This window comes from Agelaius phoeniceus, chromosome 3 (genome assembly GCF_051311805.1).
Source record: "Agelaius phoeniceus isolate bAgePho1 chromosome 3, bAgePho1.hap1, whole genome shotgun sequence".
NCBI classification, from domain to species: domain Eukaryota; kingdom Metazoa; phylum Chordata; class Aves; order Passeriformes; family Icteridae; genus Agelaius; species Agelaius phoeniceus.
Genome location: NC_135267.1, coordinates 2,897,820 through 2,919,570, shown reverse-complemented (window position 1 = coordinate 2,919,570; position 21,751 = coordinate 2,897,820). Strand labels below are relative to the sequence as shown.

At 49.1% G+C, this 21,751-nt stretch overlaps 1 protein-coding gene across 10 annotated transcripts in view; it reads right to left on the bottom strand.

The window, feature by feature from the left end:
• Nucleotides 1-21,751, bottom strand: part of EXTL3 (exostosin like glycosyltransferase 3) — a 150,171-nt gene that overhangs the window by 20,141 nt on the left and 108,279 nt on the right. For 8 of the 10 annotated variants that reach the window (XM_077176476.1, XM_077176478.1, XM_077176473.1 and 5 more), the window contains one exon: nt 9,500-12,124. In XM_077176476.1, the coding sequence (XP_077032591.1) occupies nt 9,500-11,647 (2,148 nt within the window). In that variant the 5' untranslated portion in view covers nt 11,648-12,124. Of the gene's footprint in view, nt 1-9,499; nt 12,125-18,195; nt 18,320-21,751 lie in introns of all 10 variants that reach the window. The other 2 variants (XM_077176474.1, XM_054629575.2) reach the window with 1 other exon arrangement.

The following is a 21,751-nucleotide window of genomic DNA, read 5'->3' as shown; positions in this document are numbered from 1 at the left end:
GATGGGAAGAGGACAGTGGATTTATTAATGTTTATGTGCCTGGGAGCAGCAACCATAAAGCACTCAGGCACATAAACTCACTTTTGGCTTCCAGGTGGATTCCAGAGCAGGAGCCTTCCAGGGACTTCTGAGATGAGAAGGCTGAGATCTCACTGGGGAAGCTCTGGGTGAAATGAGAACAGCTTTGCTGCCAGCATGCCTGCCCTCAAATCCATCGTGGAGGGACGAGAGCTCCTTTATGGAACTGTCCCAGCACCCACACCACAATCCCCAAATGGGAATTTTGGCCCTTGTTCCTGCTGTTCCAGGAGCACAACTCATGGAGAACTGCAATTTCCATCAGCTCCAACAGCACAGGACAGGGCAGGGATGTCCCCCTGAAGGTGGCCAAATAAAGGGAGAGGCATCTTCCCCAAACACACAATTTTCCCTCCAGGTGGCAGAGCCAGTCTGGATACCAGGTCTAGACAGGTTTCTACAGAATTTCCCTTTGCTCATAAACTTCAGTTTCTGGATCCTAATTGCTGGAATCCTTGACTAAATCCTGCTTTACCTGGTCCATGTCTCACACCAGCTCATCACTCTTCTACCCAGAAGAGCAGAGGACTCAAGCCATGGGCAATGTCATGCCCTTCAAAGCTTGATTTATCCCAAGGCTTTTAATACTTGCTCCAACAAAATCCAGGAGGAAAAAATGCTTCCATCAATAATTAGTGCCAAACACATGGCTGGGATGAATCCAGACTCCCACAAACCAGTATGGGTTGGGAATTAAGGACCAGCATGTGTTAGAAATTACAGAGATCACACAAATGAGTCACAATTCAAAACAATTCCTTTTATAAATTTCTGGTAAAATGAACCGAATTAATACCAGTGGTTTGAAAGCAATTTGTGTTATCACCTGCACTGAGAGCAAGAGGAAAATGAGCCCTATTGGAAAGAATTATTCAGTTTATGGCTGCCCTGAAGCTTTTTTTTATTCCCTCTCAGCTCTCTCCTGTCACAGGCCAAGAAGTGGCTGTCCCTTATCACAGAGATAAGCCAGGCTCCCACCAGCCAGGCTCTGGGCAGCTCAGAGATCAAAGCCATGACCAGGCTGGAAATGGAACTTCCCTGCCCCAAATGCTTTCAGTGTGAAGAACAAAACCCATCTCTCTTCCCTCCATGAAGCTCAAACCCCTCAGAGTTCAGTTCAAATGAGCATTCAGGAAGCTGAAGACTTTGCTGAACTGTTTGGATGTGAAAGTGTTATCTGGGAAGATAAAAGCTTCAGATTTCCCATCTTTCTGCTGTTAGAAAATCTGGGAATACAGATTTTCTAAAAATCTGAAAACAGGATTTCTGTGAATTTATATGGAAACATACAAGTGGATATTTCAGTGACCAGGTGTGGCTTTCTCTGTGCCTCAGTTTCCCTCTAGTGCCCTTAGCTCCTTGCTGATGCTGAAATTTGGCCAATTTCAGGGGAAGGAAAAAAAATCCTCACTTTTTTTTTACAGGACTTACACAGATTTTCATGAATTAACTAAAAGCTTTAAATAAATGGAAGTGTCTGATTTTCTCATAGGCTCTAAGATGACATCCCCTCACTGTCATCAGAAAAAGCTCCATCCTCCCTGGGGGCTTGCAGGGAAACACCTGATTCCAGGGATTCTGGAGACAAGGGGAAAACAAACTGCAGCCCTTGCTTCTGAATCCAGCTGCTCCATCACCTGTTCTCCATGGTTTTTCACAGGAGATGAAACTTCTCCAGAAGTCCAGGAAAATCCAGGTGCTGCTTTTTGGAGAGGGGAGCACTCCATATGCCCAGCAGGGCAGGGAGACCCATCAGGCTTTATCACCAACCACAGTTTGACTTCATGAAAATGGGAAAAAAGCATCCATGGGTTTGGTAAGAGAGCAGCACCTGCTTCCTCACCAGGCACAGGTGAGGGAAGGGGAAGGAACTGTGGGGAAAAGGGGCAGGAGAATGTCCCAAAACCCTGGGAGTAAATCACCCCCTTCTCCCTGAGAGCTGCAATGTCTTTGCTGATCGATCCACAGGGCCTGGGGAGGCAGCTGGGAGCTCCATCAGACACTCAGCAACAAGCAGTGATTAAAACCTGTCTCCTGCTTCCCTAACCTCATATCCAAGAGGCACCTTCCTCTCTGTAACCTCCTCATGTCCCTCACAGCTGCCTCTTTGGTGTCCCAATGCCCCACGAGGTCCCTCCTGTTCCAGCAAACACAGATTTTCTTTTTTCCTCTCTATTTATTACCCGAATTCCTGACCTCAGCGAGTCCTGCTCCTGTGCCAGGGGATCCATCCGTGTCCTGTGGCACAACAGCAACTTATGGCCACTCTGGGAGACAGGGCTGTCTTCACAAATAAGGCAGCCTGTGCAGAATGCACAATCAAATGGCTCTGCACAGCAGAACTGCTCCACCAGGACAGATAAAAGCCTGGGAAGAAAGGAAATGCAGATATCCAGGCTCTGGGACTTTATGGGAAGTGGATGTCAACACTCAGTTCCATCATCACAAAGTCACAGAGGATGAAAAGTAGGTGAAAACAAAAGGAAAAAAAGAGAGAAAATGCACCCACACACTCCATTCCCCCCACGCTTGTCCCAGTGGAATAATTTGAGGACGTTTGGTATTCTGTTGGTATTTCAACAAGTCACATTTGGTATTCTGTTGGTAGGAGAGCTGGAGCTCCAGGAAGGTTTTATCTGTGGAAAAGCCATCACAAACCAGCACATGGCACAATTTGGGGACATTTGGCATTCTGTTGGTATTTCAACAGGTCACAATTCAAACCCTAAAAGTAGCAGCAATGCAGCCCTGGAAAATCAGTGTGGGTTTTGCTGCTGCCCTGCCCCTGCTGCCAAGTCCTGCCGTGCTGCTTTTGTCCCCAGTAGCTGTGACAGAGCTGCTGCAAACAGGGAGAGTTTGAGGTGCACAGGCAGCTTTTGTGGTGATGGTTAATGGCTTCAGCACAGGGACTGGCCCCTGTGACACCTTCACAGGTGACAAAACCCACCCAGTTACATCCCCAGCACCATGCAAGGACACTTCCCTCCCTTGATTCTCCATTCCAGTGCCCCAACCACGCTTCCTTCGGGTCACCCACCCCATCAGCTGCATCCCGAGCCAAGGGGATTCGGAGAGCTGGGATTTATCTGTGGAAAAGCCACCACAAACCAGCACATGGCAGGGGGAGAATGAAGGGATGGCTCTAGGCAGTAGCAGAGAGGGCTGGGAGGGTGCTGGAGTTAATATTCCAAGTGCACATTCCCAGGAGTCGGCACTGCTTGTTCATTATCATCCCGCGGTCACACATCGCTGCACCTTTGCTCGGGCTCTGCAGTGACAAGAATCTGGATTTTAGGATTCCCAGGTAAACTAAGCAGCAAATTTGTTCCTTCCTCTGCTGCTACACAACAGAAAAAACCACATATGGAGATGGTGAAACTCACAGGGATTTCAGAACTCGGTTGCCTCCCCGGCAGTGCCGGCTCCGCGGGCAGCAGGTGGTGCTGCAAACCTGACAGCAGCACCCAGCACTGCTGTGGAACATCTCCCTGCCCTCTGAAACTGCTCCCGTGGAGAAACTGAGCCCACAAACCTGGGATACACTGCTGGTAATGCTGGTGCACTGACTACAGGCTGTTCATCCCAGGGATGGGGCAAATCTCCTGTGGGAAGTGACTCAGTGCTAAGAAATGGGGATTTTCTCAGCTGCTTTTGTGTGAATTGTTCCTCCTGGAAGTAAACCTGGAGCTCCCCACTCCCAAATGTAATCCAGGACCTCAAAGCAAAGTTGGGTTTTTCCTGATTTGGAACACAAGAGCTGTGAGTCCAAGTAAGGCAGGGAAAAGCAGGATAAAGCTGGGACTCACCGAAGAGTTCCTGCAGGTGAGCTGGCCCAGAAAAGCACAAGTCACATCAGCAAGGAGGAGTTTGGTAAATGCTGAATTACCAAGCTGAACCAGGCCCTGAGCTGGAATTTAGGCAAAGCTCCCAGGAAGGGAAAGGATTGACTGAAATGATGGTGTTGATCAGCATGGAGGTTTTATTCTCTTTTTAACTCCTGGTCAGTGGGATGATCTCCCTCTGGATCACACACACCATTGCAGCTCATCTCCAGCTCCTGGTTAGTTTGGAAGGTTGGTGCTGCTCTTATCAGAAAACCAAGCCTGAGGATCCAGCTGCTTGCTGAAGGACAAGCAGAGAAGCTCATTGTGCCACCATGGCCACCAGCCTGTCCAGGTTCTGCCCTCCTCCTCCTCCTCAGAAGCATCACCTACAGACCCTGCCGTGCTCCTTAAAAGGGAGATATGAAAAACCCTTTGAGTGCTTCTGCTGGAAAGGACGTGCAAACCTCAGGCATCTGAGCTTCAGAGCCAGCACATTCACAGAGCCCAAAGAGAAGGGAAAGTCAGGACAGCATTCCCTGGCCAGCCTGCTCCTGATTAACAAATTCCATGCGCAGCCAAACAGGTCTGCAAGCCCAGCAGCTTCCAGATGAGCCCTTTTCCACAGCTGATTCCTTTTCAAACAAGCAGCTGTGAATGGAATGAGCCCTCTCAGCCAGCCACCAGGCCAGCAGCAAAGGATGTTACACCACTGGAAGTGGCTGCAGGGATCAAAGGCGGCGACTTATTCTGGAACAAAGCTGGAGGAAGGGATTAGTCACTGCTGGCAGGCACAGGAGCTGGCACTGAACCCAGCCTAAGCGCTCAGAGATGCCTCCAGCACTCCCAGCCCACCTCAGCCCCCAGCAGGAGGAGAAACCAAACTGCTGCAGGGCTTTTCCAGCCACTGAGGGCCCTCACAAACCCAGCAGAGGGAGAGCAGCTGCAAGATCTGGCTGTCACATCTTGGAATGTGAGCAGAGGTTGTGAAAATATTGCTTTGGGCTAAATAAGGTTTAGCCCCAAATCACAAAATCCCAGAATGGTTTGGGTGGGAAAGGACCTTAAAGCTCACCCGGTCAATCACACCAAAACAATTCAATCACTAATGTGCTGGATATTTTTATATTATATTTATGCAGCAGGTGGGGTTTTATCCCACACAGTTTACTGCAAAGCAAGCTGGAAATTCAAATCCCAGAATGGTTTGGGTGGGAAACGACCTTAAAATTCATTGCATTCCACCCCCTGCCATGGGCAGGGACACCTTCCACCAGCCCAGGCTGCTCCAAGCCCCCTCCAGCCTGGCCTGGAATGTTTCCAGGGATCCAGGGGCAGCCACAGCTCCTCTGGGCAACACAGAACTTCAGCAGTGGCTGTGGTGTGGCTGCTGGAGCTGGAACTGTCACACTCCTGTCCTGGGGAGGTCTCCTAAGGCAGTGCTAGAGATACAGACACTTGGGGAAAAGTCAGGTTTTGAGCTTGCACAAACAAGATTTCTCACTCACAGCCTTTGGGTTTTGCTGCAATCCCAACTAATGGGAGATGGGAAGAGTTTTTACAGCTTTAAATGTGAGGGTAAAGTGCCAGCATCTGTTCCAGGGGCAGACCTGAGTGACTACAAACTACTTCACATTACACTGGATTTCCACCTACTCACTTCAGGCTGGGGACAGGGACAGAATATTTGATCAGACTCCTGTGCAGCTTAGGAATTTTACTGATGTTTTAGTAAATTATGCCATCTATATTTAAATCAAAGTATTTTTTTTTAAATCAAATATATTCTGTAGCCCTGTTTATCTCGTTATCCATGAAAGATTCAAAGTTTCAATGCAGCTTTGAGCTTGGCTCTTGATTAATTCCCAGCCCACCAGGGAAAAGAATTCTGCTTGGGAGGACAAGCCCCAAATCACAGCCAAGCAGAGCAGTTTGCAAACGCTGTTTCAAGGAGCACATCAATAAATAAGATCAACACATGGAGGAAGGAGAACTCCAGCTCTCCTTTGGGGAATTCTGCTAGCCCAGAGCCACACATCTCTTGCTGCCAGCAGGCCCTGCTGGGGTTCAGGGCTCTGGTTTGCTTCCAAAGGCTCTTGAACGTGCTACATTGCTTTGTCTCATTAGCTTGTAATTTGCATTAAATGATAAAATGGTTTGGGTTGGAAGGGACCTGAAAGATCATCCCATGCCAACCCCTGCTGTGGGCAGGGGCACCTTCCACTATCCCAGGATGCTCCAAGCCCTGTCCAACCCAGCCTTGGACACTGCCAGGGATCCAGGGGCAGCCACAGCTTCTGTGGGAAACCTCTTCCAGTGCCAGCTCCACTGCCCTGGAGCACACAGGAGGTTCATGTGGATTCCAGAATGGTTTGGGTGGGAAGGAACCTTAAAGCCCATCTCATCCCACCCCCTGCCATGGGCAGGGACACCTCCCACGATCCCAGGCTGCTCCAAGCCCTGTCCAACCCGGCCTTGGACACTTCCATGGATCCAGGGGCAGCCTCAGCTTCTCTGGGAATTCTATTCCAGACTCTCACCACCCTCACAGGGAACAATTCCTTCCCAAATTCCCATCCATCCCTGCCCTCTGGTGGTGTGCAGCCATTCCCTGTGTCCTGTCCCCCCATCCCCTGTCCCAAGTCTCTCTCCAGCTCTCCTGGAGCCCCTTTAGGCTCTGAGGTCTCCCTGGAGCCTTCCCTTCTCCAGCTGAACCCCCCCAGCTCTCCCAGCCTGGATCCAGAGCAGCTCCATGGCCTCCTCTGGACTCACTGGAGCAGTTCCTCATCTTTCTGAGGCTGGGTTTCCTTCAGTGACCTTCTGGCTCCAGGTGCTTTGATCCTGGATCATGCTGGCACACATGTGCTGCTGCTGTGCTGCTCCTCAGAGCCAGGTGGTGCCTGGACCCACTTCAATCACAGCCCAAATCCACCTTCATCCCCTTCTCTTCTCCCCCTCAAGTTTCCCCACAAAGCTCTGTGCTTTGGGACCTGAACACAGAGCAATTCCTTGCATCCCAAAGTCACTGGGAACGTATTTGTTACACAGAGATGCAGCAGCACTGGCAGATCTGAGAGAATTGGATATTCCCCATCAAAAGAGCTTTTTTCCCTCATAAGGAAATCAGAATCACAGCTCCTCACTTTCTTCTGACACTGGCACACACTGGCTGGTGTCTCCTGCCACTCCCACACCCCCAGCTGCCTCTTCTTCTGGCCAGCCCATCCCACTGCTCAGCCAGCAAGGCTCAAACAGAGCCTCACCTCTGCTCCCAGTGCTATTGCCACCCTTTTCCAGAGCAGACTTTGGGATTTCTCACTGTCTGATGAAGCCCAGGGAAGTTTTCCATTATTGCCACACCAAACCATCCTTGTAGAGAGGAATGGTACAAACTCCCAACTGGGAAGTTTTCCATCCTTGATACAAACTCCCACAGGGAAGTTTTCCATCACTGCCACACCAAACCATCCTTGTAGAGGAATGGGACAAACTCCCAACAGGGAAGTTTTCCATCATTGCCACACCAAACCATCCTTGTAGAGGAATGGTACAAACTGTAGAGGAATGGTACAAACTGTAGAGGAATGGTACAAACTCCCAACTGGGAAGTTTTCCATCCTTGGCACAAACTCCCAACTGGGAAGTTTTCCATCATTGCCACACCAAACCATCCTTGTAGAGGAATGGGACAAACTCCCATCAGGGAAGTTTTCCATCATTGCCACACCAAACCATCCTTGTAGAGGAATGTACAAACTCCCAACTGGGAAGTTTTCCATCCTTGGCACAAACTCCCAACTGGGAAGTTTTCCATCATTGCCACACCAAACCATCCTTGTAGAGGAATGGTACAAACTCTAGAGGAATGGTACAAACTCCCAACAGGGAAGTTTTCCATCACTGCCACACCAAACCATCCTTGTAGAGGAGTGGGACAAACTCCCAACAGGATTAAACACCCAGTCTGGAGATGGGCTTAGCAGCAGAGGGATGGATGCCTGGAAGCTGCTCAGGGTTAACCCTCCTGTGAGAAATCCCAGATTTGGGCTCTTTTAAAAACTGAGATTTAGCAAAACGGGAAGAAAGCAGAGTTATTATGAGACCAACACACACCTTCAGAAAGGACCTGCAGAATGTCCCTGTGACCCAGCCACTCCACAGTGTCACCATCCACCTCCCCAGATCAGGCCCACAACAATTCCCTCCTCTGGAACCGCACAGGCTCCCAAATGTTGGTCCCCAACATTCCCCACAGCGTGTGGCTCGAAGATGACACAAAGCAACTCCTGTGTGTGTCAAGTCCCCAAAAAACCAGCAGGGCTCCAACACAACAGATGTGCAGATGAGAGCCAGGTACAAAAAGCCATTATCTTCCATCAACACAAATGCATTTTTCTTTCACAAATAACACCCATTAGCAGCTCCAAGGAGAACAATCCCCGCTCCGAAGGAGGACGCGGTTTTTTCGGCAGACACAATGCAAAGATTTTGTAGAATTCGCAGGTTCAAAAGCACTAATGTGAAAGATTATTTCGCAATTAACCAAGCAATTTTCTCTCCTCATTGTTCCCGGACCATAAGGGTTTTTAAATGTGAGCAGAAGGATTTATTCATCACAATAATAATAAAAGGAAATATTAAATCAATGAATCTCTTTGCATGCAGCATAAAGCTCACATTGCTATTAAGCTCAGTAGCATCCTGTCACATAAACCACACGCAGTTTGTGTATTTAAGCACCATCTCCCTCTTTTATTTTTCCCTTCCCTAATTTGTAAGGCATTATCCTTCCATTTGTCCTCTAAACACAACCAGATTCAGAGCACTCAGTTCTTGTTAGCAGCTCTCTGCCCTTGCTCTCTTTATGAGGGGAGATTCATATTTAATTTTGATTTTTAACAACGGCCAGTGAAGGAGGTTATGCTGGGATGACAAGGAAGACCTAAAATAAATAAAAATTTGGAGTAGAATTCACTCCTTACAAGTCAATGTCCAAGTGAGTACATTTTTCATGGGTCTGAAAATGAATGTTGGCTTTTGAAGGTGTCACTTCTTCGGTTTGGCTGAGGAAAAAAAAATAATCAACTCAAATATATGCAAAAGTCAGCTACAACCTTGGGAGCATGGAAGCTCTCACAGTCATGTCAGCCTTGGCTTGTAATTTCTTCTCTGCCAACCCTTGTAACATAATGTGAGAATTGAGTTTTGAGGTCTTTGCAGTCGACACTAATTCAGTGGGTCCCTCTTTTGTTTTAATAAAAAATTCATCTGGCAAAGTGCAGAAACAGTTACTACTTAGGAATTTATAAGGTGTCAACTATCCTCACAGGGAGGCACTTAAAAAAGCCTAAGCAAAGATTTCCAACGAGCAACAATCTTTAGCTTTAGGCACCAAAATTCACATTAGGCTCCTCAAAAGCAATTCTCATTCACTGAGTGCTAAATACCTGGCACCTCTTGTTTTTCCCCACTGATAAAAATACCCAAAAGAGGTACAGACACCTCCAGCCATCCCCCAGGACTGAACCTGAGCTGACACAGACGACTCCAACATGCAAACCCCACCATGAACAAGCCCACTGTAGCTACATCTGTCTTACCATGATTGGGACGCCGATGTCCGGCCACAAGAGATCCTCGGAGGGAAGCTTGGGAGAGTTCCACACCACCACAACTTTGTTTAAGTAGGGGAGACCATTGAGCCTTTCTAGGGAGTTCATCAACACTTCCTCCCGCTCGTAAGTCAACATCACCACCGTGAACTGCTCCCGCGGGACGTTGCCACCCAAAGCAGCCTGGAACTCCTTCCCAGAGCCACCTGCTCCTCCGCCAATTGGTCGAAATCCAGTCCCAGACCCCAAAAATTTTGCTTCTGATGGTAAAACGGGGTCAAAGGGAGTGTAGGGGAAGAGGTGGAAAGGCCCCGGGGCAGAATTCCAATTCCTGTAGATATCCATCGCGGTGAGGGTGAAATTGCGGAGATATTTGGGAGAGGCGTAGGGTGGCTCTGTTTCCACAGGCCCCAAGTCCAGGTCACCATTGTCTGCCATATTGGGGTCTGTACCAGCAGCTTTGCCAGACCGGTGGGGGATCTCCACGGCGGGTTCTTCTCGGATAGGAGCAGCTGGGATTTGGATTCGAGTCCTTATGATGGCTAAGACTGTGCTGAAGACGTTGTCGGAGGTGGAGAAGTAGGTCTCCCACAAGAAGCGGCCCTGCCTCCTCATGGCAAGGAGATCGTTGTCAGAAATGCTTCTCAGAAGAAAGTGCACTTCTGTGATACGTGGCTTTGGTATGATTAAGGCTGCCTCGTTCCACCGGATCACGTCGTTGTAGGGTAGCTGAACTTGCTCTCCGAGAACCACCGGGATGGCCCCGACTTCCAGAGCCTCAAACAGTCTCATGGTACACCCGGCGGAGATCACTAAATGGGTGTCCCCGGGGGTGATGATCAGTGCAAAAGTAGAAAGCTTCAGTAGCTCTAGTCTGTCTTCCCTTTCTCCACACAGAGCCCACTCAGTGGGCAGACTCGCCTTAGGCTGGTTCTTACACGTGAACTCCACCAGAACAAAATCCAGCTTGCTGTCCTGAACAGCCTTCAAGGTGGTGATGATCCGGTCGTCGTAGTCGGCCGGGGCGTTGCCTTCGATCTCCTCTTCGAAAGAGCGAACCTCCTGCAAGCTGGAGCGGAGGGACTCGATCTTCTCCCCCTGGAAACTGAACAGGTACTTACGCTTGACCGGCACCTGGGGCGGGATCTCCAGGAAGTTGGGCTCGGACATGGCGTGGACCAGAGGTGACACCACGATGTCAAAGCCCGGTCGATACTGGGCGTCGTAAAAGGTGGACTGGGCGATCATGGCGCGCCCCGTGCTGATGTTGTAAATGAAGTTCTGAGTTTCCGACTTCCTCGATAGATTGATGATGAGATGGTTGTGTCCATCAGTCCTCCAATATGGCAAAGAGTGCAACTGTTGCTCTAGTTCAGTAGGTTTTGGCATTACGGGCTCTTGCATTTCCCCCACTAAAATTATATACACACAAGCAATATTTGCATTTTCAGTAACATAAACATTAGTTCTGACAGTCGCCTCAAAGGCCTGTTTAATTAAAGGGTCTAAGGAACTACCAAAAGGGTAATCGTCACTGTTGTAGACATAGACTGGAAAGCCAGACGTCAGCGGGCAGCGTGAGTAGTCAAAGCAGTTGTGCAGCCTGCAGTTCCTGTTGGATTTCGGCAGGGGGAAAGTTGCATCGTCCTTATCTGGCAGCAGCCGGATGGGCAAGGAGAGCTTGGGCTGGTTCTGAGCCATCAGCTCTTTGTAGGAATGCTCAGTCTGACTGATGACGTTCTTCAGCTGCAGCAGGTCCTGCTTGGCATTTTCAATGCTCTTCTTGCAGGCCTCGATCTTCAAGTTGAGCTTGGCGATCTCGCTGTTGAGCTCCTGCCGCTTGGCCTCGAGCTGGAGCAGCTCCTCGCTGACCGACTCGCGGATGCGGCACAGGTCCTGCACGTGCTTCACCTCGCACAGCTCGTTGCCCGTGCGGGGGCCGAAGATGCGCTTGCCGGCATCGTCCGCGTCGTCGATGGTGGTCAGGTAGTAGTGGGCGATGAGGGGGAAGAAAACGAGGATGACGAAGAGGGTGAAGCTAAGCCAGGTGAGCCGGATCCGACTGGACCACCTCAACACCCACGGCTGGCCTCCGTTCCCCACTCCCCCATTGCGCAACATCGTATAGCCAGTCATGAGTTCCAAAGTCGCCGCGCGCGCAATCACGTTGGATCAGTAGCCATAACCAAAAGAGTTTTTACAGCGAACCTCTCGAAGGGAAATGTTATTGTGCCTGCTCAACAAGAAGCCAATGGAAGGGGAATTTCATCTTCTTGCCGTGCCGGCGGCTCTTCCACGGTCGTTTTGCTGCAGGCGCAACTTCTGACCCCGTTAGACTCGATCATTGACCTTCTCGCCCACCCCCAGCCCACCCTTGGTCCGCGGGCAACCTTTGCTGGAAGTGTCACAGCGTTGTCATGGTGATTCAGAGTCACAACCGGCAGAAGAAAAACGCAGTGGGACCGAGCCAAACTCTACCGCGGCTGCCGACATCCTGCATTACCATCCAATGAATATGCAGAGGCAGCAGCCGTCGTGCAGACGGAGCCAGAAGGGACTCGTAGCACTGTCAGTCTCTGTCATCGCTGCTGGGAGGGTGAAGCTCTGCCATTCCTACAAGAGAACAATCACACAGTCAGGCAACACAACCAAAACGACCCACTAGTGACCTAAGACATGGTTAGATTTAAAAGCAATTGTCCTCTCTCAAAAGAACAACGTCTGGGCTATCACCTGAGAAGGTGGTGGGATCCATGAGATGTGGACACACAGCTTGCTCCAGGCGCTCTGCTCCTCATTAGGGTTGTGTAGGGTTGCTCCAGACCACACAACCTCCTCAGCTCTGGACCTGGATCCCTGTTTTTCCCACCTCTCCTCACATCCAAACCGGAGGCGCTGACGTACACCTGCTCTCCCTGCCCGCCCTGCTGTGATCCCGGGATGCAGCAGCGCTGGGAATTTGCACTGCATAACTGAGTGTAATCGCCATTGTTCTGCTCTGGTGACTAGAGCTGATGAGGAATTTTTAGATGAAGTGTTTTGCTTTCATTTCCTGCTGGAAAATTTTGATTCATTGCATGAGGAAGTTTAAAGGGAACGTACTTGTGTTGGTTACGATTTAAATGGCTGGCTGTGTATGAGGGAATTTCTGGTCAACACTAGAAAAGTTTACACGTTACATCAAAGCAAAGATGCTGAAGTTAGGATCTGTTCGGAGCCTCTTGGGAGAAATTGTTCCTTGTGAGGGTGGAACAGGGTGCCCAGAGAAGCTGTGGTTGCCCACAGATCCCTAGAAGTGTCCAAGGCCAGGCTGGACAGGGTTTGGGGCAACCTGGGATAGTGGAAGGTGTCCTTGCCCATGGCAGGTGGAACTGGGTGAGTTTTAAGGTCCCTCCCCACCCAATCCATTCTGTGATTCTATGGAATTCATCTCTGACTCAGCTCTAGGCCAAGAGATTTAAATCTAGGCCACATCAATATGCTGTCACTAGAAAATCTCCCCCTTTGTTGGCATCCTCCAAGGTATTGAAGCTTCTGGGATATTCTTTCATACACTGGACTTCCCACAGCACTGATGAATATAGAGCTGGGCTTAGCACCAGCTCCTGCACGGCCTCAAGAGGAGCTCATTCATTTCCGTTTCAATTTTTAATTAGAAGAAAGTCATCCACGCTGGTGACGGTCATTTTTCACTAAATCTATTTAATGCCCTTCTCATCTACTCATCAAGAATTCCCAGAAAGAAGGTGAGGAAGCAAATCTCAGCTGAAAGAGAGAGCTGGAAATGGGCCAAGGCAAAAAAGTTCACCTTAAAGCAGCAAAGAGAAGTCAGGAGGAATTTTCAGCCTTGTACTCAACGCACGTCAGAGAAAATAAAGGGGAAATTTGATTTTAACCATGAAAAATCATCATGAAGAGGGGAAATATGTGGGGTAATAAAGCACAATCCCCAGGGCTATTGATACACAGCCATTTGTTGTCACTTACTTAACACCCCATGATTAAATGGGATTTCCATCCCCTCCCACCAACGTGACCCACAACCCAGTTGCACAGCAGAATGAATGCCTAAAACTAAGGCAGATTTTAAATTCATGACATTGGCAAACAGCAGTGGCGTAAATCTCAGAAAGCCAGGAGGATAAAGCGGCTAAAAAGTCAGCAAAAGGCTAAATCAGCTTTCTTGGATCTTGGCAGCACATGGCTGTGGGCAGATGGGAGGCTCCAGCCTCTGGGACTGCTCTGCCCAGCAGCAGGATTTTAGCAACCAAAGGCAAAAAACTAATAATAATATTAATTTTTTTAAAAGTTTTAATTTTATTTTTCATTCTTTCTTTCCCCCCCTTTTCAGGCCCTCTGCAGGAAGCAAAGCTCATGCTGGGTGTGTGTGTGCCAGTCCCTGCTATTTCAGGTCTCACGGGGGCTGCAAAGATCCTCCAGTTGCCACCAGTTTTCTGCAAACAGCTGGCCAGGAGATGAGCTGCCCTAATAATGCTTTTCCTGAGAGAAATGCCAAAGCACACACTCACTTGAACACCACCAGAATCTAAAAATCAGCTTAACTTCAAGGGGAAAACAAGCTTTGCTGGGTTTTTTTTATTTGGGGCGCCATGGGGTAAGGGGGGGTCAAACGCTGCAGGGTGTTGAGGCAACACAGAAATCATAAATGTGGGCACTGGAGCCCCAAAGGTAAGACTGCATCAAAACCTTATTCCTTTGTGGCTACTTTGGCTTTTTATAAGCCATAATTGGTAATGAAATGGCAAACTGGACTCCCTAAAATGGCAACTGGGGTCCTGGAAAAGCCAAATCCATCACGCCACGCCTGATCCTCAGCAGCTGTTCTGCCACAGTGGCTCCTCTGCTCCTTCTCTTCCTTGATACAGAACAAAATTCATCCTCCTCACCTCAAAATATGGGTTGTGAATTAAAAACATCTGTGTGCTCAGAAGTCTAAGGTTGCCAATGTGACTCCATTGCTCTCCTGGAAAACACCACAAGGGAAAGACCAGAGCAGGCTGAGGACGGATTTAAAATGCACCACACATGGCTTGGGATTAGCTAAAAGTATGGACTGTCAGTATGAAATATGTGCTGGTGATAAAATGAGCACTTTAAACACACTCCTGGACTCTTCTTCACTATTAAGACTTTATTCCTCATCAACTCAATCGAGCCTGAGGTTGTCACACGTTGCCATTTAGGACTTATAAAAAAAAGACAAAGTAAAAACCCAATCTGTGATTTTATCAAGAGAAACTTCAGGGCTGTGTTTATCAGCCCTGGGGAAAAAGGCTGCTGATTTCCCTTCATTCCCAAAAAGAAATTTGGGAGGAGGAGAAGCAGGATAGCTGCTGAGCTTTCCAGCCAACTCATCCCTCTCACTCCCAGGTACTGTTTAGTTCTCTAAACTCACCAAACTCCATGCTGAAAACTCTTGTTGATGTTATAGCACAATGTTGCTGCCTGATGGAGCTGATTACACACACACAGAAAAAGAGGCAGGAAGAGATCCTAGGGGATCAGAAGATCAATAATTACCAGAGCCTCTTCCCAAATGCCAACCTGACTGAATTCTCAGGCACCACAGGTCTGCACACTGCAGCTCCTCCTCCCACCAAACTCAGCTGCTCAGAGCACATTGTCAAAGCCTGGGCTGCATTCCCAGCTTTCCTCAGCTCCACAGCACGCACTCCCTGTGCCAGTGGAGTTATGGGAATTACCTGAGGTTCTCCCTCTTTTTGCATTTCTAGAAATAACCCAGCTGGTCTGATCTGTGAGTGTTTGTGGAGCCATTACTCTGCAAATATTCAAAGACTTGAGCACACCTACTCCTCCCTGCTTACACCTCTGCTACCCATCTTGCTATAAAATTAGGGAAATGCTGCTCCTTTCTCAGCATATTTGTGAACAGAGCCTGGAAAATTTAAACTTAGGGTCCTTCAGAGCTCAGCAGAGCAATGCACAACCATGAGGCAGAACATGACTGCACTGTGGGGAGGAAAATCCACAGGGATCCTCCTGCACCTGCTAAATCAGAGTTCCCAAACTCTCTGTGTGCATCCATACTCATCCTGAGTCCCTTTCCTTAAGAAATGAGGGGTTATCATCCACAAAGTTCTGCTGCTTTCCATGGAGAACAAACCCACCTCTGCCACGCCAGCTCCCTCCTGGCAAACAGACAAGGACCTCAGGGAGTGTGGAAGTGGCTCCCATGCTTTATCTGGGCTTGGAGAGACACCTTCTATTGCCAAGTCTCTCTTTCATCAGCATTAGGAATGAAATCAAAGAGAGAAAATAAAAATAACAGCACATTCTCCCCTTCAGAACAGGCTGTGGTGGAAGAAAATGAACTCCAAACAACCCTTCAGCAATGATAGCTTTCTGTCTCCTAATGCTCTCAAAGGGAAGGATTACATCCCAAATCTCCCAATCACTTTGGGAACAGGAGCAGTTGAACAAGGAGAATAAATCTATCAGGTGTGTGCTTTAAGGTACAGTTGGTTGGGAGCAGATCCATCAAAGGAGCAGATGGAAAATTCACTCTGAAATTGCAAGCAGCAGTCTTAGGGATCATCCTGAGGGATTTGTACCATCTCCAGAGCTCACAGGTACAGAGCAATTCCCCCAGGCTGAGATCAATGCTGTTATATGCACAGGTAAAAGGTTCTGTAATCTGGAAATTCCAGGGATAAACTGCAGCCCTGCCTTCAGGGAGTTTTATCCAAAGCAAGGAACATTCTGCACGTTTGCAGCTCCACGCAAAGCCAAACCTGCTTCCGGCCCTGCTCCTCACATGGGCATGTGTGGGGTAAAGGGATCCTGGAAAAATGCTCCAAGAGCCCCTCCATGTGCTCATCCTGGAAAAGTGGGAAACCAGACGTGCTGAAGAAGGCAGTGGCTTTAGAAGTGACATTTGAGGAATTCTGAGTTTCCCACATCAAGTTCTTGAGGAAGAAGGGCACTCCTGCCACCACAGCACACAAGTGATGCTCTCCTCTCTGCTCCCAGCTGCAGGGAATGATGAGGGGAAAAGCAGGAAGAGCCAACAGATCAACACCTGGCTCCAAGCAGGTGGAATTTTGGGGCTTTGGACCATGGATTGGTTTACACCACACCAGGTCTGGTGGCAACAGACAGGGTTCAGCTGTTTCAAAGGGAGAAAAGGATCATCCTGCAGGAGCTAGGAGGGCTCAGGGAAAGGGCTTTAAATAGGATTTGAAGGGGGATTTGAGAGCAACAGATATCCAAAACTCACTGGACAATGCCCACGTTCAGAGACATCCCAAGGTCCCTTCCCACCTAAATGATTGTATGGCTCAGTGTCCAGGCTCCCAAGGGGAAGCAATTCAGAAATGTGAGGGGAAACCTGGAGTTAAGATGTCCTGGGCCTTCCCCCAGCTCCAACACCACCTCTCTCCAGCACCCAGAGGAAATCAGGCACCCCCAGGCCCCCATCTCTGTCTCCACAAAGCAAAGGTGACCTCAAACTCTTCAAGGCACATGAGTGAAGAACTGAGTCTGGCTCTCAGCTTTGTGTTCTCATCTGGGCACTGGGACAAGGGCGTGCTCCAGGAGATGCTCCGTGCTGAGAAAACACTGAAACCTCTCCCCCAAGTGCTGAGAAAACACAGAAACCTCTCCCCCAGGTGCTGAGAAAACACAGAAACCTCTCCCCCAGGTGCTCACAGGTACCTGAGCTCTGCCTCTGCCAAAGGCTGTCCCCGCTCCTCGGCCCAGCTCAGCCCAGTGCTCCACAAACACTCCTTTATTCTGATGAAATCCTGGAGACAGGAAAACCACATCCTGGTTTTAGAGAGCAGGTAATGGAGGTGTGGAGAAACAACTTGCCCAAGGTCACTTGAGAGGCTGAGCCAGCTTGGGATTCACTCCACATCTCCTCATCCTGTCTGCAAGATCATCCATCTTCCAGCCTGCCTTCTTCCAGTGGATTCCTTCTCCAGTGCCTTTCTGCTTTTTGCATAATGCATTGTGAAATCTACTTTACATATAGAGCTTTTAGCTCTTAAATTTATTATTTAGTGTTGTTTTCTGGTAATAAAGCAGTCACAGTGTTTTATTTATCCTTCCAGGCTGTGCACAAGCACTTCTCTGCTCAAAGGAACATCCAGCATAGGAGCAAATCCTTCTGTGTCCTGTGGGATGGAGTGGCAGAAAATCCTGGATGCAGATTTCACCCCTCTCCTCTCCAAAGCTCAGAGCAAGGGACCAGAGGGCAGAGTTTTCCAAGAAAGCTGGAAAATCCCTAAAACCATCCTGGCTGATGTTGCAGTGCTCACCACATTCCCACTGACAAAGTGCTGGAGATATTTTGGGACGTGGGAAGCAAACCAAGGATGCTCCAGGATGCAGTGGCACAAGCTTTTACTTGCTTCTAAAAGGGATAAATTAGGTGTGGGAGGAAGCAAAGCCTCTCTTTGCTTTTACCTTGAAGTAATTAATGAACAAGAACTCTCTTGAGGTTAAACCACAGCCAAGAGCCGGGTGCTCCCTGTCACATGAAAGAAGCATGAGGAGGTCAACTCCAGGCAGGAAGAGAGGACTGGTTTCCCAAACCCTGACTCCATGAGACAGCTCAAATCCTTGGTATTCTTTGTGGTTTCCAGCCCTAGATTGCTCAGGCACGTTATTTTCCCCAAGGCAAAACCACAAAACTCTCTCACCTCCCCTGAAACGCCCTCGTTGCTGCTCCCACAGCTGGAAATAACCACGTGGCAGGTTCAGGCTCCTGCTCTCTGACAGAAGCTTCAGGTCATCATTAAGCACAAATTTAGAAGTTTCATTGTCCTGGGGAAGTGATAAGGAAAAGGAAATACTGCTTGAAAAGCACAGAAACACACAGAGAGTTTAATAGCATCTCACTCAGCAGGGTGGGTCTCTATGGGAAATAATCCATCTGTGTGGGGTTTATGGAAGTTTGCCCCTTTCCTGCATACAGGGAATAAAGTTCTGGAGACTCAGCACCTCCACTGAGAGGCCTCTAACAAACATGAAAGCACACAGATGGTTTCTTGTGCACCTCAGGGGGCAAGGAGGCAGCTCAGGACCGAGTCCTCACAACCCAGGGACAGCAGGAAGTTCACATCCAGGGAAAGCCAAGAGAAACCTGGGAGCCCTGGCTGCTACATCTGAGCAAGGTTCAGTGACATTCATCAGTGCCACATGGCCAAATTAACCAGCTCCAAATGTACCTTCCCTCCCTGAAACAGCTCCTTCACCTGCTCCCATGTCATCCCTGCTGCTGTGCCCAGCTCCAGCTGCTCCTTCCTCTCTCAGCTGCATGGGGTCAATGTCAAGATCAGGGTCTTCTGCACTTTTTGGAGATGCTTCATCACCACCTAAATGGGAGCTGCTCTGTTCCAGACAGCCTGATCAATCACACCAGAAAAATTAAATTACCTGATGTGTTGGATCACCCATATTTATAGAGCAGGTCGGGCTTTATCCCACGCAGTTTATTGCAAAGCAAGCTGGAAATTCATCACAGAATGGTTTGGGAGGGAAGGAACCTGAAAGCTCATCCCACTCCACCCCCTAGCATGGGCAGGGACACCTTCCACTATCCCAGGTTGATCCAAGCCCTGTCCAACCTGGCCTTGGACAATTCCAGGGATCCAGGGGCAGCTACAGCTTCTCTGGGAAGCCTCTGACAGGGCCTCACCACCCTCCCAGGGAACAATTCCTTCCCAATATCCCATCTATCCCTGCCCTCTGGTAGTGGGAAGCCATTCCCTGTGTCCTGTCCCTCCATCCCTTGTCCCCAGTCCCTCTCCAGCTCTCCTGGAGCCCCTTTAGGCTCTGGAAGGGGCTCTGAGCTCTCCCTGGAGCCTTCTCTTCTCCAGGTGAACCCCCCCAGCTCTCCCAGCCTGGCTCCAGAGCAGAGGGGCTCCAGTCCTTGGAGCATCTCTGTGTATCTCCATTTCTCCCTCCTGAGCAAAGCTGAACCAGGGCTTGGAGCAACTGGGGACAGTGGAAGGTGTCCCTGTCCATGGCAGGGAGTGGAACAAGATGAGCTTTAAGGTCCTTCCCATCCAAACCATTCTGGGATTCTATAACACCTAACCAAGGTCCCTGCAGGACACCCCACTCCACAGGACTTGCAGATGTGGACGTGGCCAAAAATTTCAAACTACCCCAAGAAGACACCTCAAAGTCATTCACCAGCAGCAGAGTGGATGATAGGAGACAAGCAGCACCACAACCCATGGTAATTAAATTCCTACAAAGCACTGCCACCGCTTGGATTTGGGATGCTGGATCATGGATCATTCCACACACGCTGTGCTCTGCCTTGTCACTGCTGCCCAGTGCTTCCCTTCCAAGAGATCAGCAAGAAACACAACAAAAAAAAACCTCTTCTCAAGCTGTTCCTGGCTGGAGAAGACCAACACAGCCAGTCCATTTCTCCCTCCTGAGCAAAGTTGAACCAGGGCTTGGAGCAACTGGGGACAGTGGAAGGTGTCCCTGTCCATGACAGGAAGTGGAACAAGATGAGCTTTAAGGTCCTTCCCATCCAAACCTGGGACAGTGGAAGGTGTCCCTGTCCATGACAGGAAGTGGAACAAGATGAGCTTTAAGGTCCTTCCCATCCAAACCTGGGACAGTGGAAGGTGTCCCTGTCCATGGCAAGGACTAGAACAAGATGAACTTTAAGGTCCTTCCTATCCAAACCATTCTGAGATTCTATAAAACCTAACCAAGGTCCCTGCAGGACACTCCACTGCACAGGACGTGCAGATATGGACGTGGCCAAAAACTTCAAAACACCCCACTGCTGCCCAGTGCTTCCCTTCCAAGAGATCAGCAAGAAACACAACAAAAAAAAACCTCTTCTCAAGCTGTTCCTGGCTGGAGAAGACCAACACACTTGGAAAAGGCAGGAGGGGAGATGGCAAACCCCACTCAGATGTGCATCCAGCATGGAAACTGCTCCTACTGAGACAGGAAGGTAGAAAATATCCAGGAGACGCTGCAGGGCAGATGTAGCAATAACAGCAGTTAGGAAGGGCAAAGTGACACTGTTCTGTTTATTGGAAGGCTAAGAGAGAGGTCAGGCAAGGAGGGATCCAAGGAACCTGACCAGAGCTGGAGGTGAAGGAAGGAATTAACTTTAAAGCTGCACAAGGTGGATTCAATCACCGAGCACGATGAGATGGGCTTTGGAAAGCCACGGGTTATAAAAGTTAAGCTGAGGGTTAGATTGAGCCTGCAGAGAAAGAAATTGATCAATTTAAGACCTACTCATCAGATATTTAATAATGCAGCATCGACGAAAGGAGGTCTCTGCTCTGGAGCAGCACCCTCCTGCCCCCAGGCCTGTGCTTGTGCTTCTGTGATGGGAAGTGCTTTAGGATCGTCCCAAGTCAGAGGTGATTCTGCCTGCTCCCAGGGCTGGGAACTCAGGGATATTAGGAAGAATACAGCAGGACTCTCAGTTTAAGGGCTGCAAACTTAATGAGCAAACACAGCACTTCTTTTGACCTCAAAATTTACTTTTTAGGATAAAAGAGAGGTCTTAAAATTAAAAAAAGCACGATGAAATGCTTCTACCAATGGCAGTACTGCATGGAGCCTCTTCCTTAGCATCCCAGAGCAGATGTGCTGCACTCAAAATGTCTTTGTCTATTAAAACTGTGTCAGCTTCAGAGACTCCAAAACTCCCTGTGGCATAAACAGAATTTCTAATGAACAGCTGCAGGATACAGGAGTGGCCGCACAAAATGCAGCTGCTGAGATGGTTTTCTTTGCCCCCCTCTCTCACCAGCTTTTCCCTGCTGTCCAAATCCCACTTCCACCCATTTGGGTCTTTCCTGTCCTCCCTCTCTCACAGCTCTGCAGCCTCACTGCTCCTTCTGCACCCTCCACACATCTCCTGGTCCAAAAGAACCCTCGACCTCTCTCCTGCTGGAGTTTCGCTGCTGCTTTCCCTGCTCGCACCAAGGAAGTGCAAAAGGGACAAATTAAGGAGAAAAATGTTATCAAAAAAACCAAACCCTGTAATTCCAGAGAACAAGAGCAATCCTCAGGGAAGGATTTTTCCTGAGTAAATTGAAGCTCACTAATAGATTTCTTAGCTCCCACGCTGCCTTCCAGGCCAAGGCACCAAAGCATGGCTCCTTGTGTGAGCTGGGGGAGCACTTTTAACATGCCTTTGAAACCCAAAACTTGTCAAGCTTAAAGCCTGGTCCAAATGCACTTCCCAGCTGCTCTCCTGAATTT